The sequence below is a fragment of the Epinephelus fuscoguttatus genome, linkage group LG17 (genome assembly GCF_011397635.1).
Source record: "Epinephelus fuscoguttatus linkage group LG17, E.fuscoguttatus.final_Chr_v1".
Lineage (NCBI taxonomy): Eukaryota > Metazoa > Chordata > Actinopteri > Perciformes > Serranidae > Epinephelus > Epinephelus fuscoguttatus.
The window spans coordinates 33,701,442-33,720,679 of NC_064768.1; the positions used below are offsets into that span (position 1 = coordinate 33,701,442).

At 40.8% G+C, this 19,238-nt stretch overlaps 1 protein-coding gene across 1 annotated transcript in view; it reads right to left on the reverse strand.

The window, feature by feature from the left end:
- Positions 1–18,490, reverse strand: part of arid1ab (AT rich interactive domain 1Ab (SWI-like)) — a 56,589-nt gene extending 38,099 nt beyond the window's left edge. The window contains exon 1 of the mRNA XM_049602842.1: positions 17,211–18,490. Within this exon, the coding sequence (XP_049458799.1) occupies positions 17,211–18,110 (900 nt within the window). The 5' untranslated portion in view covers positions 18,111–18,490. The remainder of the gene's footprint in view (positions 1–17,210) is intronic.
- Between the last annotated feature and the right edge of the window lie 748 nt (positions 18,491–19,238).

Genomic DNA, 19,238 nt, shown 5'->3' on the forward strand with positions numbered 1-19,238 from the left:
TTTTTAGTTTCTGGTATTTACAATCATTTACAGAGCAACTGATCACATTAGCATGCTAACAAAACAAGCTAACAAGTATCTGAATTTTTTATCCAACAAGCACCACTGTGACATCTTTGGAATAAAATATGCACTCTTTTTTTCTCCTAATAAATATAAATCATACGTCACAAGTAAACTGGCATACCTAATATTTTTCCGACATATATTGGAAGAATATATTGCCCTCAATATTATGCAGCCGTAAATCAAAATCTAAACATTTCCAGACTATGAATGTCAATTTTATATATATATATATATATATATAATAAAATGCATGTGACTAACAAAAGTCTGCTGTTATGATGTGGAGGGAGATTCCCTGACAGACACAGATCAAAAGCCACGTGATAAAAAAACATTTGCAGCAACCCACTTATTTGTTTCTGAAACTGTCTGGCTGAAAGGCTGATATTTGTTCCAAAAGGTCAATGGTATATTATTTTATAGATATGAAATGAAAAGATCATTCGCATTACAAAATGTTAGAAACCAATACTGTGTTTTGAGCCGATATTTTCCTTCTTATTTAAGCCACTCCTATAAAAAAAGCAAATTACAAATGAAAAATATTGTAACTACTCTGTGTTTCCTCAAGAATTTTAATTATGAAACACATTTCAGACAAGGTTACTAAAACTCTCATTTCAAGGACAGCACTTTTAACATAATCATCTATAAAAAATTCAGGGATAACTGACCTATTGCTATCTGATTTTCAGTAAAAGACCAAAACATTACTGACATGTTTCCTTCTCAACACAGACTGCAGGTTTATGACGAGCTTTCCACACGCAGCAACAAAGTCTGAAACATGCACACTGGATGGCAACTCAGCTAACAGCACTGTCTCTTTATTTCTGCTCAGTCATCTAATCAATTTCTGGAGGAAACTCCTTCCCCTCCCTTTTTTCTCCTCCATAAAAAAATAAATAAATAACCACAATTAGCACGTGGCTAATCTGCATAGAGGAAAGCCAGAGCACTCTTGGCAGAAGAGGTTGCACTGAGTATATTGTGTCATGACTGGGCTGCTGGTGGATATTGCAACTATTCAAAAACTGTGTGTGTGTGACATGGGGATAGGGATTTGTAAGGGGTTGGGGAGGGTGATGGGGGGGTCTGGAGCAGTGCCTGAGAGCGGAGCTGGAGTCTACAGGGCCGAGCGGAGCAGATGGACCGAGGGGGGTGGGGGGCAGACGATAAACAACTGCTGCTAATTTAATCCGCCACACGGCCACATGGCCTCGGTTCGGCGCACACACCATTGTTCTGCGTTAAAGCCCTTCAACACGCAATACACCAGCGATAACACACGCCGGCTAAGGCCGCCCTCATATGGTGGCGGAGACACACACATCACATGACAGAGAGGGACAGGATATCCTACCCTTTAGCACCAATGTCAACTTCAGGGGTGAGATTTGTGAGGCACTTTGCGTTTAACAGCTCACTTCACATTAATGCGGTTATCCATATTCACAGTGGGAGCTGCCCAGTATGACCAGTCCTCACCGTTTAAGCACTGAACACTCCCACTGCAGAAGTGAGGAGATAAGTGCTTTGCTCCAGGACAGGCAACTGTTTCTCAGCCACTTTCTCCACTGACATTTTCCCAGTTTCACGAGAAGTCATGCTGACAACATTTCTCCAGACTAACATCTTTAAACTGAGGTAGATACTCCTCAGAGATAACAGACGGCAGAGATGGGTATTATCGCTCAATGTCTGGGTAGAATTCAACAAGTTAAAGCAGGACACACTGTTCGTCCATCCAACAGCCCAAACAAACCAAAATACTCAATTCATAATACTTAAAGACCAGAAAAAACTTATTAAATTCTCACAATAACAGCTGCATCTGAGCAGCAACAGCAGTGAGGTACTCTAAATATTCAAGGCCTCAAAATAACTTAATTAAATGAGCTTTTGAGGAAAGTATCCAACTGTAAGTAACCAAATAGTATAGAGAAAACAAAAAGCTTGAGGAAAAAAACAACCAAAAAAGCCATGTTCTCAATTAAGCAATTAGCCTGCCTTCCCACTGCATCAACCCGAGAAGCTCCAACTTTGAGCTGTCCGCTGCGTGACTCTGGATAAAAGCACCGAGGACCTGGCTTGTGCCTGCTTGTGCTATCATCCACATCGAGCAGAGGCAGCAGCACCCTACTCGCCCAGATGTTCACCCAGCTGTTCCAAGGAATCCAAAAGATGTTCAGGGAGGAGAGGGAGAAGGGAGCTTGCATGACAAAATCGACTTTCACATCTCTGAGAGATCAGGGAAAAAAAAACAAGGCTATTTGAGGTGAACAAGAACAGAAACAACAACAGCGACAAACAGACGAGAGTTAAAAAACACTTGCATGATTTAAAGGTGGGAAACACTGCTGCTCAAACGGCCCGTTGCATTTCTGTGCACATTATTCCCAAAGACAAGCAGAGGTCGATGTCACATATATTAGAGATATTCTTTGATCTGTTCAAATTCAGTTAGACAGCCCAATTTTTTAAATGTTAATGCTATAAACATTTGTCTGTCAATAGCTTTCATTATACACTGACATTCAGCATTCACACAGGCAGAAACAAACCGTAAAGGCAGCACAGACACCAACATCTACACTGTTAACTCAGTAAATGACCAAAAGAAAAATCTTAACTCAAAGTCCACTTCATAGCTTGTGTCCGAGTTTTGAAATGTATCTTTGTCAACTATTGCCCTGAAAGCGTCCGCCAGGAATGAGTCCTATAACCCGGAAATGAGCTAGCATTTTACCACTTCTAGTTCCCTCGTCTCAAAGTCAATAGTTTTTGGCTAGATGCCTATAATAAGGTCTGTGGTTAACACAAGCTTAAGAGACTTTCACGCTTTGTTTTCCGTCTTGAAAGACATCAGTAAATACCCTACTCGTGAACTTTGAAGCTTCTACCACGCTGAACACAGCATCACAGCCTTGTGAGTAGCCTATCATTTTGCTTTTTACTTCAGGTGATGGCATTAAGGCTTCAATAACCATGAAAATGGTGAACAAAAGGTGCTAGCATCATAAACGTTAGTTTGCCAAAGAGCTTAATTTCAGAAATCCAATGGACAAATCCCACAGGCTTTTTGACGTCCTCATCAACCTACAGAAAAACATCATACCTGCCGGACTCAATGGAGGTCTGGCGCTAAAATGCTGGACTATCTCTGTAATTTTAACATCAACAATGTAATTAGCATCACATAGAAATGATATAAGAATTCAAGGGTGAAGTTATACATTTAGCAGAAACAGATCCAAGCAATCACATCGCAATTATTTTAATAAGTAAAATTAGTAGAGTTGTTCCGATACCAATATCAGTATTGGAAGTGCTTCAGATACTAGGTAACTGCGGGTTTCGGCAAATACGCAAGTCTATGCACCTATCTGATACCATGTAATTTATTAATATACTCAAAAGTAGTTTCACAAACAGATAAAAAGGCAGTTAATTTTTCTTCTCCTCCCCAACACAAAAGCCTACACAGCAAGTTGCACTGTGCAGCCGCTTCTGTTTTAGAGCAATGAACAAGAACTGATTGCTGGTAAATAGTGTAATGTTATCCGTTAGCATAATGTCAGGAATTTGGCAATATTTCACACTGGATAAAATAATCCTATGGCATTCAACCTTTGTGAGCCATGCCACGCAACAATGATAGCAATCATTTCACATCTGTACCAAAATTATATCGGATTGCACTTGGTATTGGTCGAGACGCAAGTTCAGGCTTCAGAATCAGTATTGCTAAAGAAAAAAATTGTATCGGAACATCTCTACAAATTATCTATCAGATGCAGAAAACTTGATAACATGATCAATCATGACTTCAAAACAAAACATCAGGTAAACACAATCCTTCCTTGAGGAGAAACTCAATCGATTAGTGTCAATCTGACAGCGGTGATCAGTACCTGAGAGTGAGTACGTACTGAACAAAAACATAGCTGCAAGGTGTTAACTGGTTCCCAGCAATGACAGGCCCAGTGTGCTCTGTGAAAAAAATCCCCCGTTGGGTAGATCAGAGCAGCTTGCTGAGACCGTCCAGTTATTGCCTGATAAAAAAAAGGAGAGAGAGGGCTGCCTGCTGCTGCCTGGCCTGTCACTGTGATGTTCAGGTTGGAAGTACAAGAGAGTGAACATCCGCCCTGACTGCCGGCTGTCAACCTGTCAGGCCAAAGTTATATTTCCAGGTGACAGTGGCTGCTTCCCAGGAGTGAGACGGGCGTTTGTGGACTGGGAGCTCAGGAGGGCTGAGAGCAGGGCCAGTGGGAATGGTTCACATTGTGGTGTGAAACAGAGGAAGGTGAACCAGATGTTCACTGTTTAACAGAGGAGTAATAGTAAACTCTGAGTGATGTGTGCGGCACCTGCAGACGCAACAAGAACTGGAAAGTTTTATTTTCTACACTTGGTTAAAAAGGTGATAAATAAAAGCAAAGACCATTTTGAAGGGTAGAAAATCTTTTGCTTAAGAACTACAGAATGGAACCTTCACGTTTTTGGTACCGACCAAAATACGTCCGTATCGCAGAGTATTAAAGACTGTGACTAGTGTTTACTTATTTTTGGATAAGATAATACCAGATTTATATCAAAATGTCACCAATTTTAGACTATTTGAGGTAGTGTTGTCATAATATTGGCATCTCTTACTACGACACAACACTTTGAAAAATATTGTTATTTGATAGCAAAGGGGAAAAACCGAAAATGAGGGCATACAAATTAAGTTTTCATTAAAAAATAAATACAAAAAGCAGAGAACAGCAGAAGGACTTAAGTAAATATCAATAATAAGAGCAACGAGAAAGCGCAGCTGGTACCAGTTACTGATACTATGGAAAATGAGTATTAAATAATTAAAATATTCCGAACTGATACGTATGGATAAATCAATAATTTTTGACATTATTTGGTAGAGGGAAAAGTTATTGTTCAGTTGTGTTAAAGCAACATTTAATGTTTAAGTACTTTGACGTTGATATTGAAAAAAATGGGGAAAAGGTTTTGTTTAAGAAAAAACACTTGAATAATCAATTGAAAAAAGTATTGTTTCAGTATGGATACACTTACTTAAAACTTTATTTAATTAGACAAAACAGATGTTATGGACAGAATTTACAGCTGAAAAAAGGTAAGTAATCGCAATATATGTTAATATACATGTTATTGCGATACTCAGCATATCAGAAAACACCTAAATTCGCAATATTATTGTATCGTGGGACCTCGGGTGATTCCCACATCTCATACTTTGCCCTATGAACAACCAGTTTCTGTGTTTGACTTCCTCTTCATTATAAGTCACATATGAAATCACTTCTTCACCTATAACCTACAGTGTTAAACCTTTTCACATGGAATCAAATATCCAGTTACACTGTAACGCTTAACAGCTCATTGTTAAAATGCACTACCTTTGCAAAGAGTGTTTACAGTCACGGTCGCCTAACATCCAATAATAAACAGCGGTGTGGCTTTTTTAAGGCCACAATGTGAGTACAGCTCAAGAATGGCTGTGGCGCTCAGGTTACACGAGCACTTCACCAGGAGCGCTCGGGGAAAAAGAAAAATGCCGTCTGTGCTCTCCACTCCTGCTCCGAGATAAGCCACTTGGTGCGTTCAGCGGGCAGAGACTCCTCCGTCAGCATTGGAGGCAAGACAGTGATCGGTTACATCACGTTGCCGAGGCTCGGCTCGCGCTGCTGAGAAGGATGCTTATTCAGGCTGACCATTGGCACCCTGGACGACCTATTACGATAAGTGTGTCACTCACTACTATGCCAAAAATACCCTGGCTACTGAATGAGGCGAAGCCACTTAAGGACCTGGCTGGGTCACTGCCTGCCTCATGGTTAGAGTCACAACTCTGACACTGATGTCAGACACACTGCTCTGCGCGCACACACACACACACACACACACACACACACACACACACTTGACCAGAGGAAAACATGCTTGGTCATAATGTCAATCACAGACCAGTAATTTTAATGGAATATGGCGTTTGTGCATTACGGCAGAGCTGTACACTTTTAATTTCCACTAAAACACGGAGGGAAAAGGCTCGTGCAGGACTGTCTCCATCATGTTTCAGGCCTTGACGGACTGAACTGCTCTGGACAGACAGTTTAGATTGTTAATTTGCACTCCCTCGGGCACTGCTATGCAAATCTTCAGGTCAGGGGATCATGCCCACAACAGTTACTGCTTTCTCTACAGCCATGCAACCACATTTTAAAGCATCACAACACAGTTAGTATCAGCCAGGCAGCAAATACTGTTCAAATGTGTCTTTGGTGCATAAATCACTGTCACCTGCCACACCAGCGAGAAACAATGACACTAAACAGCCTTTTCGCTGTCGCTTTTGTCTGTGTAACTTCGTCCCTGCTGACCACCGGCTGCTCTTTTTTTAACCATGAGCCTACCAAATCAAAAACAAAACAATGGCTCCGTATCAAACGGGCTGCTAACTGGACGCCTGGCACACTGCTGTGCACAAAGAGGTGGCATTTAAACTTGTGTAAACACTGGCCTAATTCTATGAAAAATGTACGTTAATTATTTAGGCCAGTTAAAAATAAGCACAGTGGCACCACGTATACTTTTTAAAGAGCTGAAAAGTTCATTTTGAAGTGTACAATGAAAGTGAGTCAGAACTCTCTCTGCTTATAGTTTATGTTACAGAAAACCATGTCAAAAAATCAAAAGTGATTCAATTAAGGGCTGCTGTTAACAATTATTTTCATAACTAATGAACTCCCCAATTATTTTATGATTAACTCATTAATTGTCTGGTCAATTACCTGTTAGAAAATAGTTAAAGATGTCAATCACAGGTTCCCAGAGCAGTAATTTTGGGCATTTTTTCCAACAAAATGATGCAAGTAATTACCCGAATTGTTACAGATGAATTTTGACTCTGACTCATTATTTTCAACCAAGAACTTAACAAAAAACAAAGCAGTTGCCGACTGCTTTTCTGTCAATCAACCAATCAATGAATCGACAATTTGTTTCAGATAGAAACAGTGATATCAGTGAATAGTGAATGCACCAAATCGAATGAGCAGAAGATCTTAAATATTATTCAACACACTGCATTTATTTACTTATCAACGCATCCATTAATTTGCTAACTATTTCACTTGTTGCACTTGTTACTGCTTTCCTGTCTTTATAGTACATAGATGTAGCACAATATCTAAATATTGATCCTCCATTGCTAAGATTACTTCAGTGTGCACAGGCTTTCTCCCAGCTCCTGCCTGTCCTAAATGAACTCCACAGAGCTGGTTTTATTAGCCTAAAAGATGCTCAATATGATGATCAGAACATATCTATGATTCTGAAGTTGTCTGCACATAGAGGTGGCTGACCCAGCAGCTAACAGCTACTGGTGCTAACAACAGTGCTAACAAAGCTAACAGTGTTAACATGGCGGGTGCTTTCATGATGATGCCATCCTATTATCAGTGCTAACTGCCATTTAAGTGCAGTGGAGTAGCAGTGATGAGCTACACACTAATAGGGACCCACATGCACTAACATGCATGTGCAATACCACAAAGCTACAACATACATACATAGGTAGCGTGACTTCATTCACCTCTCAGGACACCACTACTCCACTGTATCTCTACCTGGAGCTCGCATGTACGGAGCCTGGGTTTGGTTGAAGGTAGCAGTGCTGTTTGGGCTGAGAAAGCCATGTGTAAGTAAGGTAAAGGAGGTTATCGGGTTGGTGTGGGGAGGGGAGCAGTGAGACCTGGCATTAGGGGGTGTCTCTGGGACGCCAGAGATCACTGTCTAGCCTCCTGGAGGTGTCGTGGGACCAACTAGACGAAACACTGGTGAAAGGAGGTTCCCACCTGATGACCCCAAAGACATGCTAGTTATCACTGCTCACTGGTTTGTATAGTTAAGCCTTGCCATATTAGCTTATCATAGGGCTTAGGTTATTCACTGAGTGTTGATCCTTTCTCTAGAGCACAAACTTCTTGTGTTTATTTGAACTCACATATAGCAAATCTAGCTTGAGTCATGGTGCTGCTTGAATAAAGTTCTGTCGCTGGCCGTTCCTCCAAAGTCCCAGATGCATCCCAGATGGAAGTATTTCCACTACTTGAATATTCTCCTACTAACAAACTGATGGTGTGGGTGATCTATAACAACTACCACCACTTTTAAGACTGGTCATGGGCCGTAAAAAATACCAGTTTGTGTGCTTAAGACTTTTTCTTTCTGCAGTGGTTGTGAAAGAGGCATCGAGTCTAATTTTTTATACTGGTATTGCATCAAAGTTTAAAATTCTGGTATTGTGACAACATTAGACTTGAATAGCACATTAGGAGAAACAGAAAGCAAGGCTATGACTAGAGGGCACACTCCACAACAACAGATATCATGATTGAGTTCCACAGAAGACAAAGACGTGTGCTTATGTTCCCCTTTTCCGCTTTATATATGAGCCAATGGCTTTTTTCTCCCTGCAGAGAGCAAAGGTGAGAGCTGTATGAGAGCTGGGAGGAAGCATCATTCTCTACCTTCTAGTATCAACAACTGCACCAATTTAAAGGTTAACCACTTTATTCCATAAAAACACACACACCATACGTCATGTAAATGAAGTCTGTAGTCTCACACAGGCTCGGAGAAGGATATTACTATGCTAATCTGGGGCATTTTAGAAGGTAAATGTCAAAAGAAATGAATTACCTTTACATTCCAGCGTGCCCTGATGCAATAGCCCAAGTTTGACATTTGTCCACGAGGAACTTGTTTTTCCTTGGTGTGTTTTCAATGTGCAACACTGGAAATATAATTTTTCAGATTGGTAATTTTCACCATCAGGAATTAAAATTATCTTTTGTATCACTTCAAAGCAAAGATTTCAACAGCATCATCATCAGATACTGGCAGGATAGTTTGTGGAAGTCAATACACCTGCAGACGTAGTCAACTTTATAAGCACTCACAGCTTCTTACTGTGTTGTTGTCTCTGACGTGCTCCGTATCAAAAATTCACAGTGATAATTAAATGGTCGTGTGGATCCAAATCCAACACTTGACTCAAGAAAAAGACTGACTTGGAAAAATGCAACACTGTCTGTGGCTGTCAGCGAGATGAAAACGGGCGATGTTACCAAAGAAAGACGGCTGGCTGGTGACACGTGGAGTAAGAGCAGGTCAGAGAGGCTCCTGAGGCAGCAGCACACACACACACACACACACACACACACACACACACACACACACACACACACACACACTCGCAACGACCACCGAGTAACTGCCGCACTTTATACACAAATACACACAGCTGTCAGGGGCAGACGAAGATCATTCACAAAACACCCAACCCCCCTCCCCTGGGTATCACTGACACCGTTTCTCCCTGATACACACACACACACACACACATACTCACCATCCAGTCTCACACACACACACACACACAGTTGCCGGGAGGCAGCATGCTGTCCATGTGGCCTGTGGAGAATCATTACTCAGCAGTGCACACTAAAGAGCCGAGAGTGAACTTCCTTTTTGAATGCTCGGGCTTCCTCTTTTCCACGGCACCAACCCCCCACCAAACAGAGTCACAACAGTAGCTGGAAGTTGTTCTGTGCGTTTCCTTGGAAATGTGTGTCATGTTGAATGAGCAGGGACAGTTTAGAAAGTGTATCGCCGGCTGTCAAAGAACAGCGGATCACTTTCTAGTGATTGTGAACATCCAGTGACGCAACACTCACCCGTCCAAAAATTATAGTTTAAAATGAGAATTATTTTTAAATCATTTCAAATACAGAAAGTGCCTGTGACAGCCGCAACCAGCAATTATTTCATAACTGATTGACTCGTGTTTAAGAAACCAATTTATCTTTTAGTCTATTAAAAGAATGAAAATAGTTAAAAGTGAAAGCAGATGACGACTTCTTTAAAACGCCTGATTTGCATAGATATACTGGTTTCAATGTATACTGTGATATAAAAGCTGACGGTTGTAATACTGTGTACATTTGCTTATCTACGATATTTTAAAAAATGCAACTGGGCGGAGACCTTTTACACATACTTTTCTTTACTTTTACTTACCTTATACTTCCATTAACAAAATGGTTTCACGTTTTAATTATAGTTTTAAAATGTTTTGTAAAATGAAATAACCCTTTTGTTTTTATTCCTTTCAGTGTCATTCTGACTGATGATAAAATAAATTCCGTTATACAGTGAAACTGCAATGTTTTCTGAGATGAGATCGTACTGTGAAATTCTCATACCGTGATTCGTCTAGGGAAAGAAGTACACATCTGGTGAGCAATTTACAACAACATCAGACAGAAAAAAATCCTTTGGGCTTTTTTCTTAACGACTAACTTAACTTAAAAAATAATAACTTAAAATATTTCTCACTTTCATGATCAATTAATCTACTGATAATTTTTTCAATTGCTTGGTCGAGGGCTGGGCAATATGGAGACGATAAAATATTGCAGTATTTTTTAACAAATATATCAAGATTGCGGCAATATTAAAATAATTTACACAATGAGATTTTTGATAAATCATCAGTACTGTGAATATAATTGAGGTAAAATCAAATACAGTAACAGCAGCTAGAACAGTCTTCAGGAAATTATATCACTTTTCTGAAATAACACTTACAATATTATCATAGACGACATAGACGACATCTGGTCTCATTTCGTGATATCGATAATATCAATATATTGCCCAGCCCTAGTTTGGTCCTCACAGTGTCAGCAAATACTAAAAAATGCCAACTACAATCTACATTAAGGGCTGCAACTAACAACTGTTTACATTATGGATTAATCAGTAGATTATTTTCTTGATCACATGTTGTAAAAATAAAAATAAAAGCGAAAAAATAAGCAAAAAAAGGCTCAACGCAACTTCTCAGAGCCAACTGTCTTCAAATGTCTTGTTTTGTCGATAGATATTAAATTAACATTGATATAAACAGAGAGAAACAGCAGATCGTCACACTGGACAAGATGGAACCAGAAAATATCTGGCATTGTTGCTTTAACAATGAATAGACAATAATTTAAACAATTAATCTATTATCAAAATAGCTGCGGATACATTTTCTGCAATCACCTAATCATCGCACCTCTCATTACAAGTCCACAGACTCAAAGGTGACATCTTAAATGTCAACTATTTGAATCACCAGACTCTAGTTGCAACCTTTTACCATCTTCACCTCACCTGACATTATTTTATTCATGTATCATCTCCAGTACAAACACTGTGAGTGAATGGGTACTTTAATCGTCATCATTAGGGCTGTAACAATTACTTTCAAAAAATGCCCCTTTAGGAAACTGGAATTGTGACAAAGAGGGATTTTAGTATGTTCTAAAATACTATAAATCAAATAATTACAAAAATAATTGGCAGAATAATTGATTATGAATATAATCACTAGTTGCAGCACTTTATTTTTGGCATTTAATTAACTTTTTTTCTTTGTAATGACTTTAAATTTCATCAGAATACAAATTTAATGATTTTCAAATCCCACTTCAGTGTAAAGGACTCAGCGCCCAGTATACTTCACATTTCCAGTATGATCTCCAATACGATTTTCATTACATCCTCAAACAAATGACACACTTAGAACAGCTCTAGTGTGCTAAATAAGAGCATACTGGTCGGTTTAATGCTTTAATTAGTTTTACTTTTGAATAACAATGCAGAGACGGGGAAAATGTTTGCTCTGAGAAATATTAAATATATTCCATCTTCATTACTTGTGAGTTTTTGACACCGTAAAGCTGTCATGAAACTGTTTATTTGTGCACTGCTTTCCAATTTGCAGTGGGGCTTCCCTTGTACATCAGCAGCAGCAGTGCTGAGCGTCTATTAGCAGCAGGCAATTTAACACCCTTGGTTTGGTGTTTTTCATTATGTTTTCAACTGTGGGACTTTCTCAGAGAAATGTTTCCAAAGTGTCTTGGATTATGATTTAATTCAAACTCAATTTGGGAAGTCAGCCTTTCAGAGCGGAGAGGGCATCCCTGATGGCTCACTCCCATGTGTTAGGCGGAGGGAAACACCTGGCGTTATACCATCCAAAACAACCCCACTACAATCCACTTCAGAGTATTTGTTTGTGTGCAAGGCATAATGAAAACCCATAATATTAGCCCTCACCCACCACTCAATTAACACATTAATTCATCTTTAGCAGGTGGCCCAAGGCAGGTGAATGGCTCCATAAAAATCATCCATCGAATCATTACTGGCGATGCATCTGCCAATTAAAAGGCCAATCGTGCCGCTGTTGATGAATGGAGAGTTGAAGCATTTAATCAACTCTGCTAAAATACAGCCAGCAGCACTCATCGTGGACAGCTCTTCTGCACAGTCTGTGAAAAACTCTCCAATCGCTGCAGTCAAACATCAAACACATAACAAGTTCTTTGACTGAGCATAATGTGTGTGTAGTGGTGGCCTCGTGTGACATCGCTGTGTCATGATTTGACAACTGTTTGGAAACTATTTACTTCATCTCTCCGTCCATTTGCCCCATGCGAGTGGTCTTTTCCTCCCGGTACCACATTTGGGATTATATCCATTAAAGTAATGTGTTCTCTGCACCTGCACCACTGACACCAAGACAAAAAACTCCTGCAAAAGCTCCAGTTCTAAGTGATTCTAATTCTTCCCAATTCAGTGACACTAATGAGATCTTGATACAAACCCGTCTGCCTCCTGCAAAAATACAGTTTCTGCTACCTTTAACTGTGCTTAACAACCAAATTGTTCAATTTCCCTCCCAGCAGACTCTCTTCTTCCACTTGCACAATAAGAATGAGATTGAGCTTCTTCAGCAAAGAACTGCTATGAAAGCACAGTAGCTCATATAAAAAAACCGGCATGGTTGACAATCTAGTGATGAAAAGGTGTTAAGGGTGTTGGGATAGACTAATGTCCAGTGTGTAGGGGGTATATCAGAAATGAGATACGATATTCATTAGTGTACAATCACCTGAAACTAAGACTTGTTGTGTTTTTGTTACCTTAGAATGAGCCGTTTATATCGACAAAGGAGCGGGACTTTTTTCACGGAGTCCACCATGTTTTTTCTACAGTAGCCCAGAACAAACAAACCAAACACTGGCTCTAAATAGGGCCATTCGCATCGTCATGTCGGCCACTGTAGTTCTCCTACACGCTAGGCACATGGGGAAGTTTCAGTTGTTTGCAATCTGCAACCTCACCTCTAGGTGCCACTAAACCTGACACACCAGACCTTTAAGAAAACAAGTGGATAGCACATTCAGGATATGAGCATAAGCAAAGCTTACAAACATTACTGGTAATACTGTGTCTCCACGAACATGATCTATCGCCTACAGCAAGCATTATAACAATAAATTGAAGAAAAGTGGCGGCAGAGTTGTTTGCATGCTGCTCTCTGAGACATTTAGACGTCACAGCAAAGATAAGACACTTCTTCCGAGTTCACGCCTCTAATCTGACACCTGAAATATTGCTCGGCACACAACACAACCACAATTAAAGATAAAACTAACCTACTGAGAACTAATGCACTTATTCAATAAGATGAGTGTTACTGAGGCTAGTCCACATGCAAAACTGGCAGCTAAGAAATGCTAAAAAAAAAATGTAAGTGCAATTAAGAAACACTGATACTTAGGAGCAACAGAAAACAACTCTACTTCTTCTTAACAAAAATTCAGTCAATCAAAATAAAATGTGATTGAAATAAGTCATAACACATTTTTAAAGCTGCCTGGACTGAAATCTAGAACCAATTTAACAATAACCAAAACACAAACTGACATCAACTACTTTGGGTTTGGGACAATTTTGCCTAAATATTTACTGTAACATAAAACATTACTTTTTTGTCTACTTCAAAAGTTAGATAATCTAGTTCACATGCTGAAAAAAAATGTACAACTTTCTGTAGTGGAACATACGGAAAACAACGAACATATATGTTATCATAAAACTATCCATCTGGTTTGCTTTGAACAAAACATGTTCATCTGTCATTTGGATTTGGTAAATGAGCGTTGCTGGTTCCTCCATCCTGTTCTGTTCAAAGTTAATGTACGACACAGTCAATTAAGTTTTTATTTAATAGATTTCAATTATTTTGAGATATTAAGATGCAATATGCCAGTTAAAAACATCATAATATCCTACTTCACGTCTTAGCATTTTTAAGGCTTTTGAAAGATTAATTTAAGACATTTGAATACCAATTAACGCCTTATTTTTAACAAATTTAATGTCCTTTAAGTCTTTTGAAGGATCCACAGGAACCATGCAATAAATATGAATACGACCCACGTGGTCATCTCTGACGTCTCACTAAAAACATAGCTGAAAACATGATCTCAAAAAAGTGTCTGATGGTTAACATTGATTAATTTGATGTGAAAAATAAATAAATTAAAATTAAAAAAGTTCACCCCACAGCATCAGCAGCTCAACTATAAAACAAGTGCCCGTTTCAATGTCCACGAAGATGCTGTCAATTTACCTTGTTTACCAAAGTTGAAAGCTGGCCTTGGGCACTGACACTTGCACACAGGAAGCCACAAATTGGAACGAAAAAGGGAAATCCAAACTTTCCTCAAAACAGCAGTGAGCAGCACTTCAGTAAGACTCATCAGCCTGACATTCCTTAACCCTTTAGTAAAGAATCACAGATCATCACAGCCCGTGAATACGACAATGCTGTCTACAGCTTCTGATGTCGAATCGCAGAACATCTGGACGTTTGAGTTAAAACTATTGGAACCATATCCTTTTGCTGACATTTAGAGAGCGCTGTGAATGTGCGAAGTCGCACCGTGTTGCTCTAAGTGTCCACAATTGACCTTGCTGTGAGGCAGCAAAGTGGCATTTGACACGTGTGAATAGCTTGCACCTTTTAAGTTAAAGCAACATGTGGTGATATCACTTCTATAGCTGAACAGTCTGTCCTTGAAGACAACTCTTTTGCTGGAAATAAAGTAATAAACACAGTATGTCTGCTTTCTTGTGGGACTAAATCAAAGCATCAACACACATAAAGCACGACCTTTGTCGTAAAGGGTCTATCATCTTTGGTTAACAGATGCATCAAGCAAAGTTTGACAGGAAAAAGCAGAAACATGTGATGCTCAAATTTGAATATTTAAAGAAATTCAAAATGTTGTAATACAGAAAATTAAATAAATGTTCCTCTCTGTGTCAAAGTGAATTGGAAATCACATCTCTGCCCTTAATGACAATGCTGTATGTATACAACAGAATCATCCTCATGCATCTCAATGACAAAACAGTCCTGTGCTGTAAAGGTGGCGGTGCACACTGCACAAATGTTTCCCATGACACTTAATTGTAGAGTAAAAACACTACACATGTGGCTGTTATCACTGGAGAGAGAGAGATGTGGGTGAGCACTGTTGACATGGTTACACTCCCTGCATGTGGAAGCAAATTAGACTATTGTAACCTGCTGGGGGAAAAATAAAAGCTGTGACACTCGGCTGACACCTTAGTTGCTTGTAAACACAACTGGAGCCAGTCCAGCCCTCTCACGTGGCTGTGAGACGTCGGCGCACACAAGTCTCCTCAACTTCTGATCTGGAAACAGTGGAAAACACACTTGTACAATGGGGCTACATGGCCACACCTACTCTATGTGCTGTACCAGAGTCAGCCAACTTCAACAAGCAGTGCACACAGTGTACCCAACGGCAAGAAAAACCCCCAAAAAACTTCAGGAGCATGTCAGAGGTCAGCAGCTGAAAATGACAGTTGAGATGTGATTCAGCACAAGTGAGCTTATCATACAAATAAAAACAATGGTGGATCCACACGAGTACAGTCATCATGCAAATTACTGCAGTGGGAGGAACTGTGTTCTCAAAATGCTTTAAATAGACACAACCAGGGAGTAAGTTAATATTCTGAAATTAATATTGTGGTTTTTGGTGCATGTTTCTGTTGATGTGGGAGAACATTAACAGCATTAATATGCACAAAAATATAGGTATGTTTTGAGGCTACAAAAATGCACACAATAGTGATCAAAATAAATATAATGACATAAAAGACACAGGGACTATGTTGTCTTGACACGGTGGAGGAACACATAACTGGGCAGAGGGGGCTGTTTTTCTGCAGCCTTCCATTAGATGCAATTATAAATGGCCGAGAGCAGAGGGATGGGGAGCCAATCAGATCTCGGCTCGCATGTCAACCTAAGACCAACTGTCTCCTGGCTCTGACAGCAGGATTTTACCTCCATAATTCAAATCCCAAAGCAAAGGCAATCTGCACTTTGCCAACTCTAACCAGCGGGGCCGTGTTTACAAGGCGGCACATGGAGCAGAGGCGCAGGGGCAAAAAGGGAGAGCGGAGCCGAACCGAGCCACAATGAATGAAACCCTCCGTCAAGATGAATCAATCGCGGTCACAATCACACTTTGATCCGAGTAAACACTTAGCGGATGCAATTGTTGCCATTCACTGGACTGTGAGACACATCTCCACCTCACCGTGCGGAGGCTTTTTAACCGACAGAGGGGTCTTTTCTTAATGATTATGCAAATGTTATTTAACGGCTACCGCTGTCATTTGCATCTTGTTTATTGCCTTGACAGCCATTGACACAACTTTGATAGCACTGGTGGGAGCACAGCACATTAAAAGACGCTATCTCGCCGCGGATTCTCGCAGAAATAACAGTGGTTACAGCACTTCTGTCTACAATGAGGCTGGAGGAGCACTGCGAAGAAATATCGCCTTATCTCCCTCTGCACACACACACACTTTCTCCTGACAAACTCTTGCTCTACTTAGTCAAACTCTTGCCCTGTACCCAGCAGGGACACACACTAACACCAACAACTCGGGAAGTTGTTTCCAACAGAATATGTGGCTTCTTTCTGTGTCTAAACACTATTGCAGGGGGTGGTATTGGGAGAAAGAGAGAGAGGCAGCCATTTTAGAGCTCTTGCTACATAGACAATGGCTGGTCCAATGCAATATGCAACTCTACAGTGCTTTTCCTGAGCTACTGGGTGACTTTAACTGTGTCAAAGTGGTACTGTGCAGTAAGTGGAGTTTACCTGATTTCTGTTGGGAGGTTGTCCAGTGTTTCCCGGGCTCATGGGAGGCGGATGGTGGGTCCTTTGTTGCCAACCCGGATGGACCCCACCATACTGACTGCTGCCCATATCTCCTGGCCCCTTGCTGGCCCCTTCCTGATTGTTATAGTCTCCTTGGGGGTAATTCGGGTAGCTCCTGGCAGAGCTAGGGGATGTCAAAAGCTGATTTAAAGTTGGCGTAGACGTAGGTTGTTGGTTTCCCATGTTATACCTCTGATTATTGTAAGAGGCAGCCATAGCTGTGGTTCCTCCTGCTGGCTGTTGCTTGCCTGGCTGCCCCCCAGCCGCCGGAGGCTGGTTGTTACGCGGGGAATTCATGGCCCCGTATCCTTGGCCCTGATAAGAAGTCCTGTTCTGGAAAGGGCTGTAGTTGTTATAATGGTTGGGGTAGCCGTGTTCGTGTGAATTAGGGGGGTAAGTGTCCATCATGCCCGGCCCCGATGCAGCTGCCATGCCAGGGCTTTGTTGTCCGCCATGTTGATGAAAAGGGGCCCGGCTGTAGTGCTGGTTGTAACCGTAAGGAGGTGGAGGAAAGGGGCCCGGGTGGTGGTGTCCCATTCCGGGATGGTTATTCCCTTCGGGCCCGCCTGAATCATTCTGATTACTGCTATTATTATTTACCCTGGGCAAATTCCCGTTGCCGTTCTTCATGTCAGGATCCCCTCCTCCCCCAGCATTTCCAGCATCGGTCCCGTCCTGCAGCTCCTTCTGGCCAGGAGATCCGCCGTCAGGTCCCGGTTCCTTATTTTCATGCTGTTTCTCTCCCGGTACCGACTCCTCCTGTGGGTCCCGATCCGGCTTTTTGAGTTCGGATGGCGGGCTAGTGTTGAGAGTGGCGACGCTGGCAACCTGAGCGGCCATGATATCCCTCTCTCTCTCTCTCCCCCACTCTTTCTCTACCTCTCTCTCAGCACGGCGACTCACTCACAATCAAACTCCGAATAACCATTGAATATAAATACGATTATATTTATAACAACGTACCCGTTGTCCCGGTTCATTCCCCCCTTTGCCCTCCGCCCGGACCGGTATCCGGTAATCCACCGCGACTCCGTTTAAAGTTAAAACAGAGAGGGGAAAGTTTGTGAAAGAAAGAATATATAAATACAGAGCCAGGGAAATGAATTTCACCGACACAAGTGAGTGTGTGTGTGTTGGAGGGGGGGCTTCTGTTACAGAACGAGAGCGCGAGCTAGAAATCAACCAAACCAGCACGAGGCTCCGCGAGACACAGCCATCTTACCGACCTGCCGCGAGAAAATGAAAACCCGGAGCGGAGTCCGCGGTGAGAAGTGGATCCGGACTGCCCTGTCTAATAACAACATTGTTTATACCCAAGAAGAGCCATTATTGTGGGTCTAATGCGCTTTAAACTGAGCTCGTGCATAAAAATGTCGACGTGTACGAAAAGCCCTGTTTGTTAGCATAAAGTACTGGTCATTGTGAGACTAATTAAGTGTTGAACGGCGAAAAGGCTTATGCTAATGAAAATACACAGCAGTGGGCTGGCTGACAAAGTAAGTGAGTGAGATTTAGATTTGAAAAGAATACACATTTTACAAAGCGTATTTATGCGTGCATGCTCACTGCTGCTATTAAACTAAGAATAGGTGACTAAATTTTGGAAATTTTGAAGTTTGGTGGTCAATATTAATAAAATATTCAGTGTTATCATCTATGAAAAACTCCAGTGTAATTTGGCCATGGTATGTGTTGATAAAAATGGGTGCTATATTACTATATTTTCTTTTATTTCATCCTACAGTGCAACTTTATTGCTTATTTTACAGCATTTTTATTCCATTCTGATATTATATCCTATTCAAACATTATTAAATTGTGTATATAGCATAGACGAGGCTACAACTACATCCAGGAAGAGACTCAAAATGACTTCAAACTAACTACATGACCCAAAATAAAGCACACACAAAACCAGCATTACACGAAACTGCAACAGATGCATAAAGACTTTGAAGAGAAGTTAAA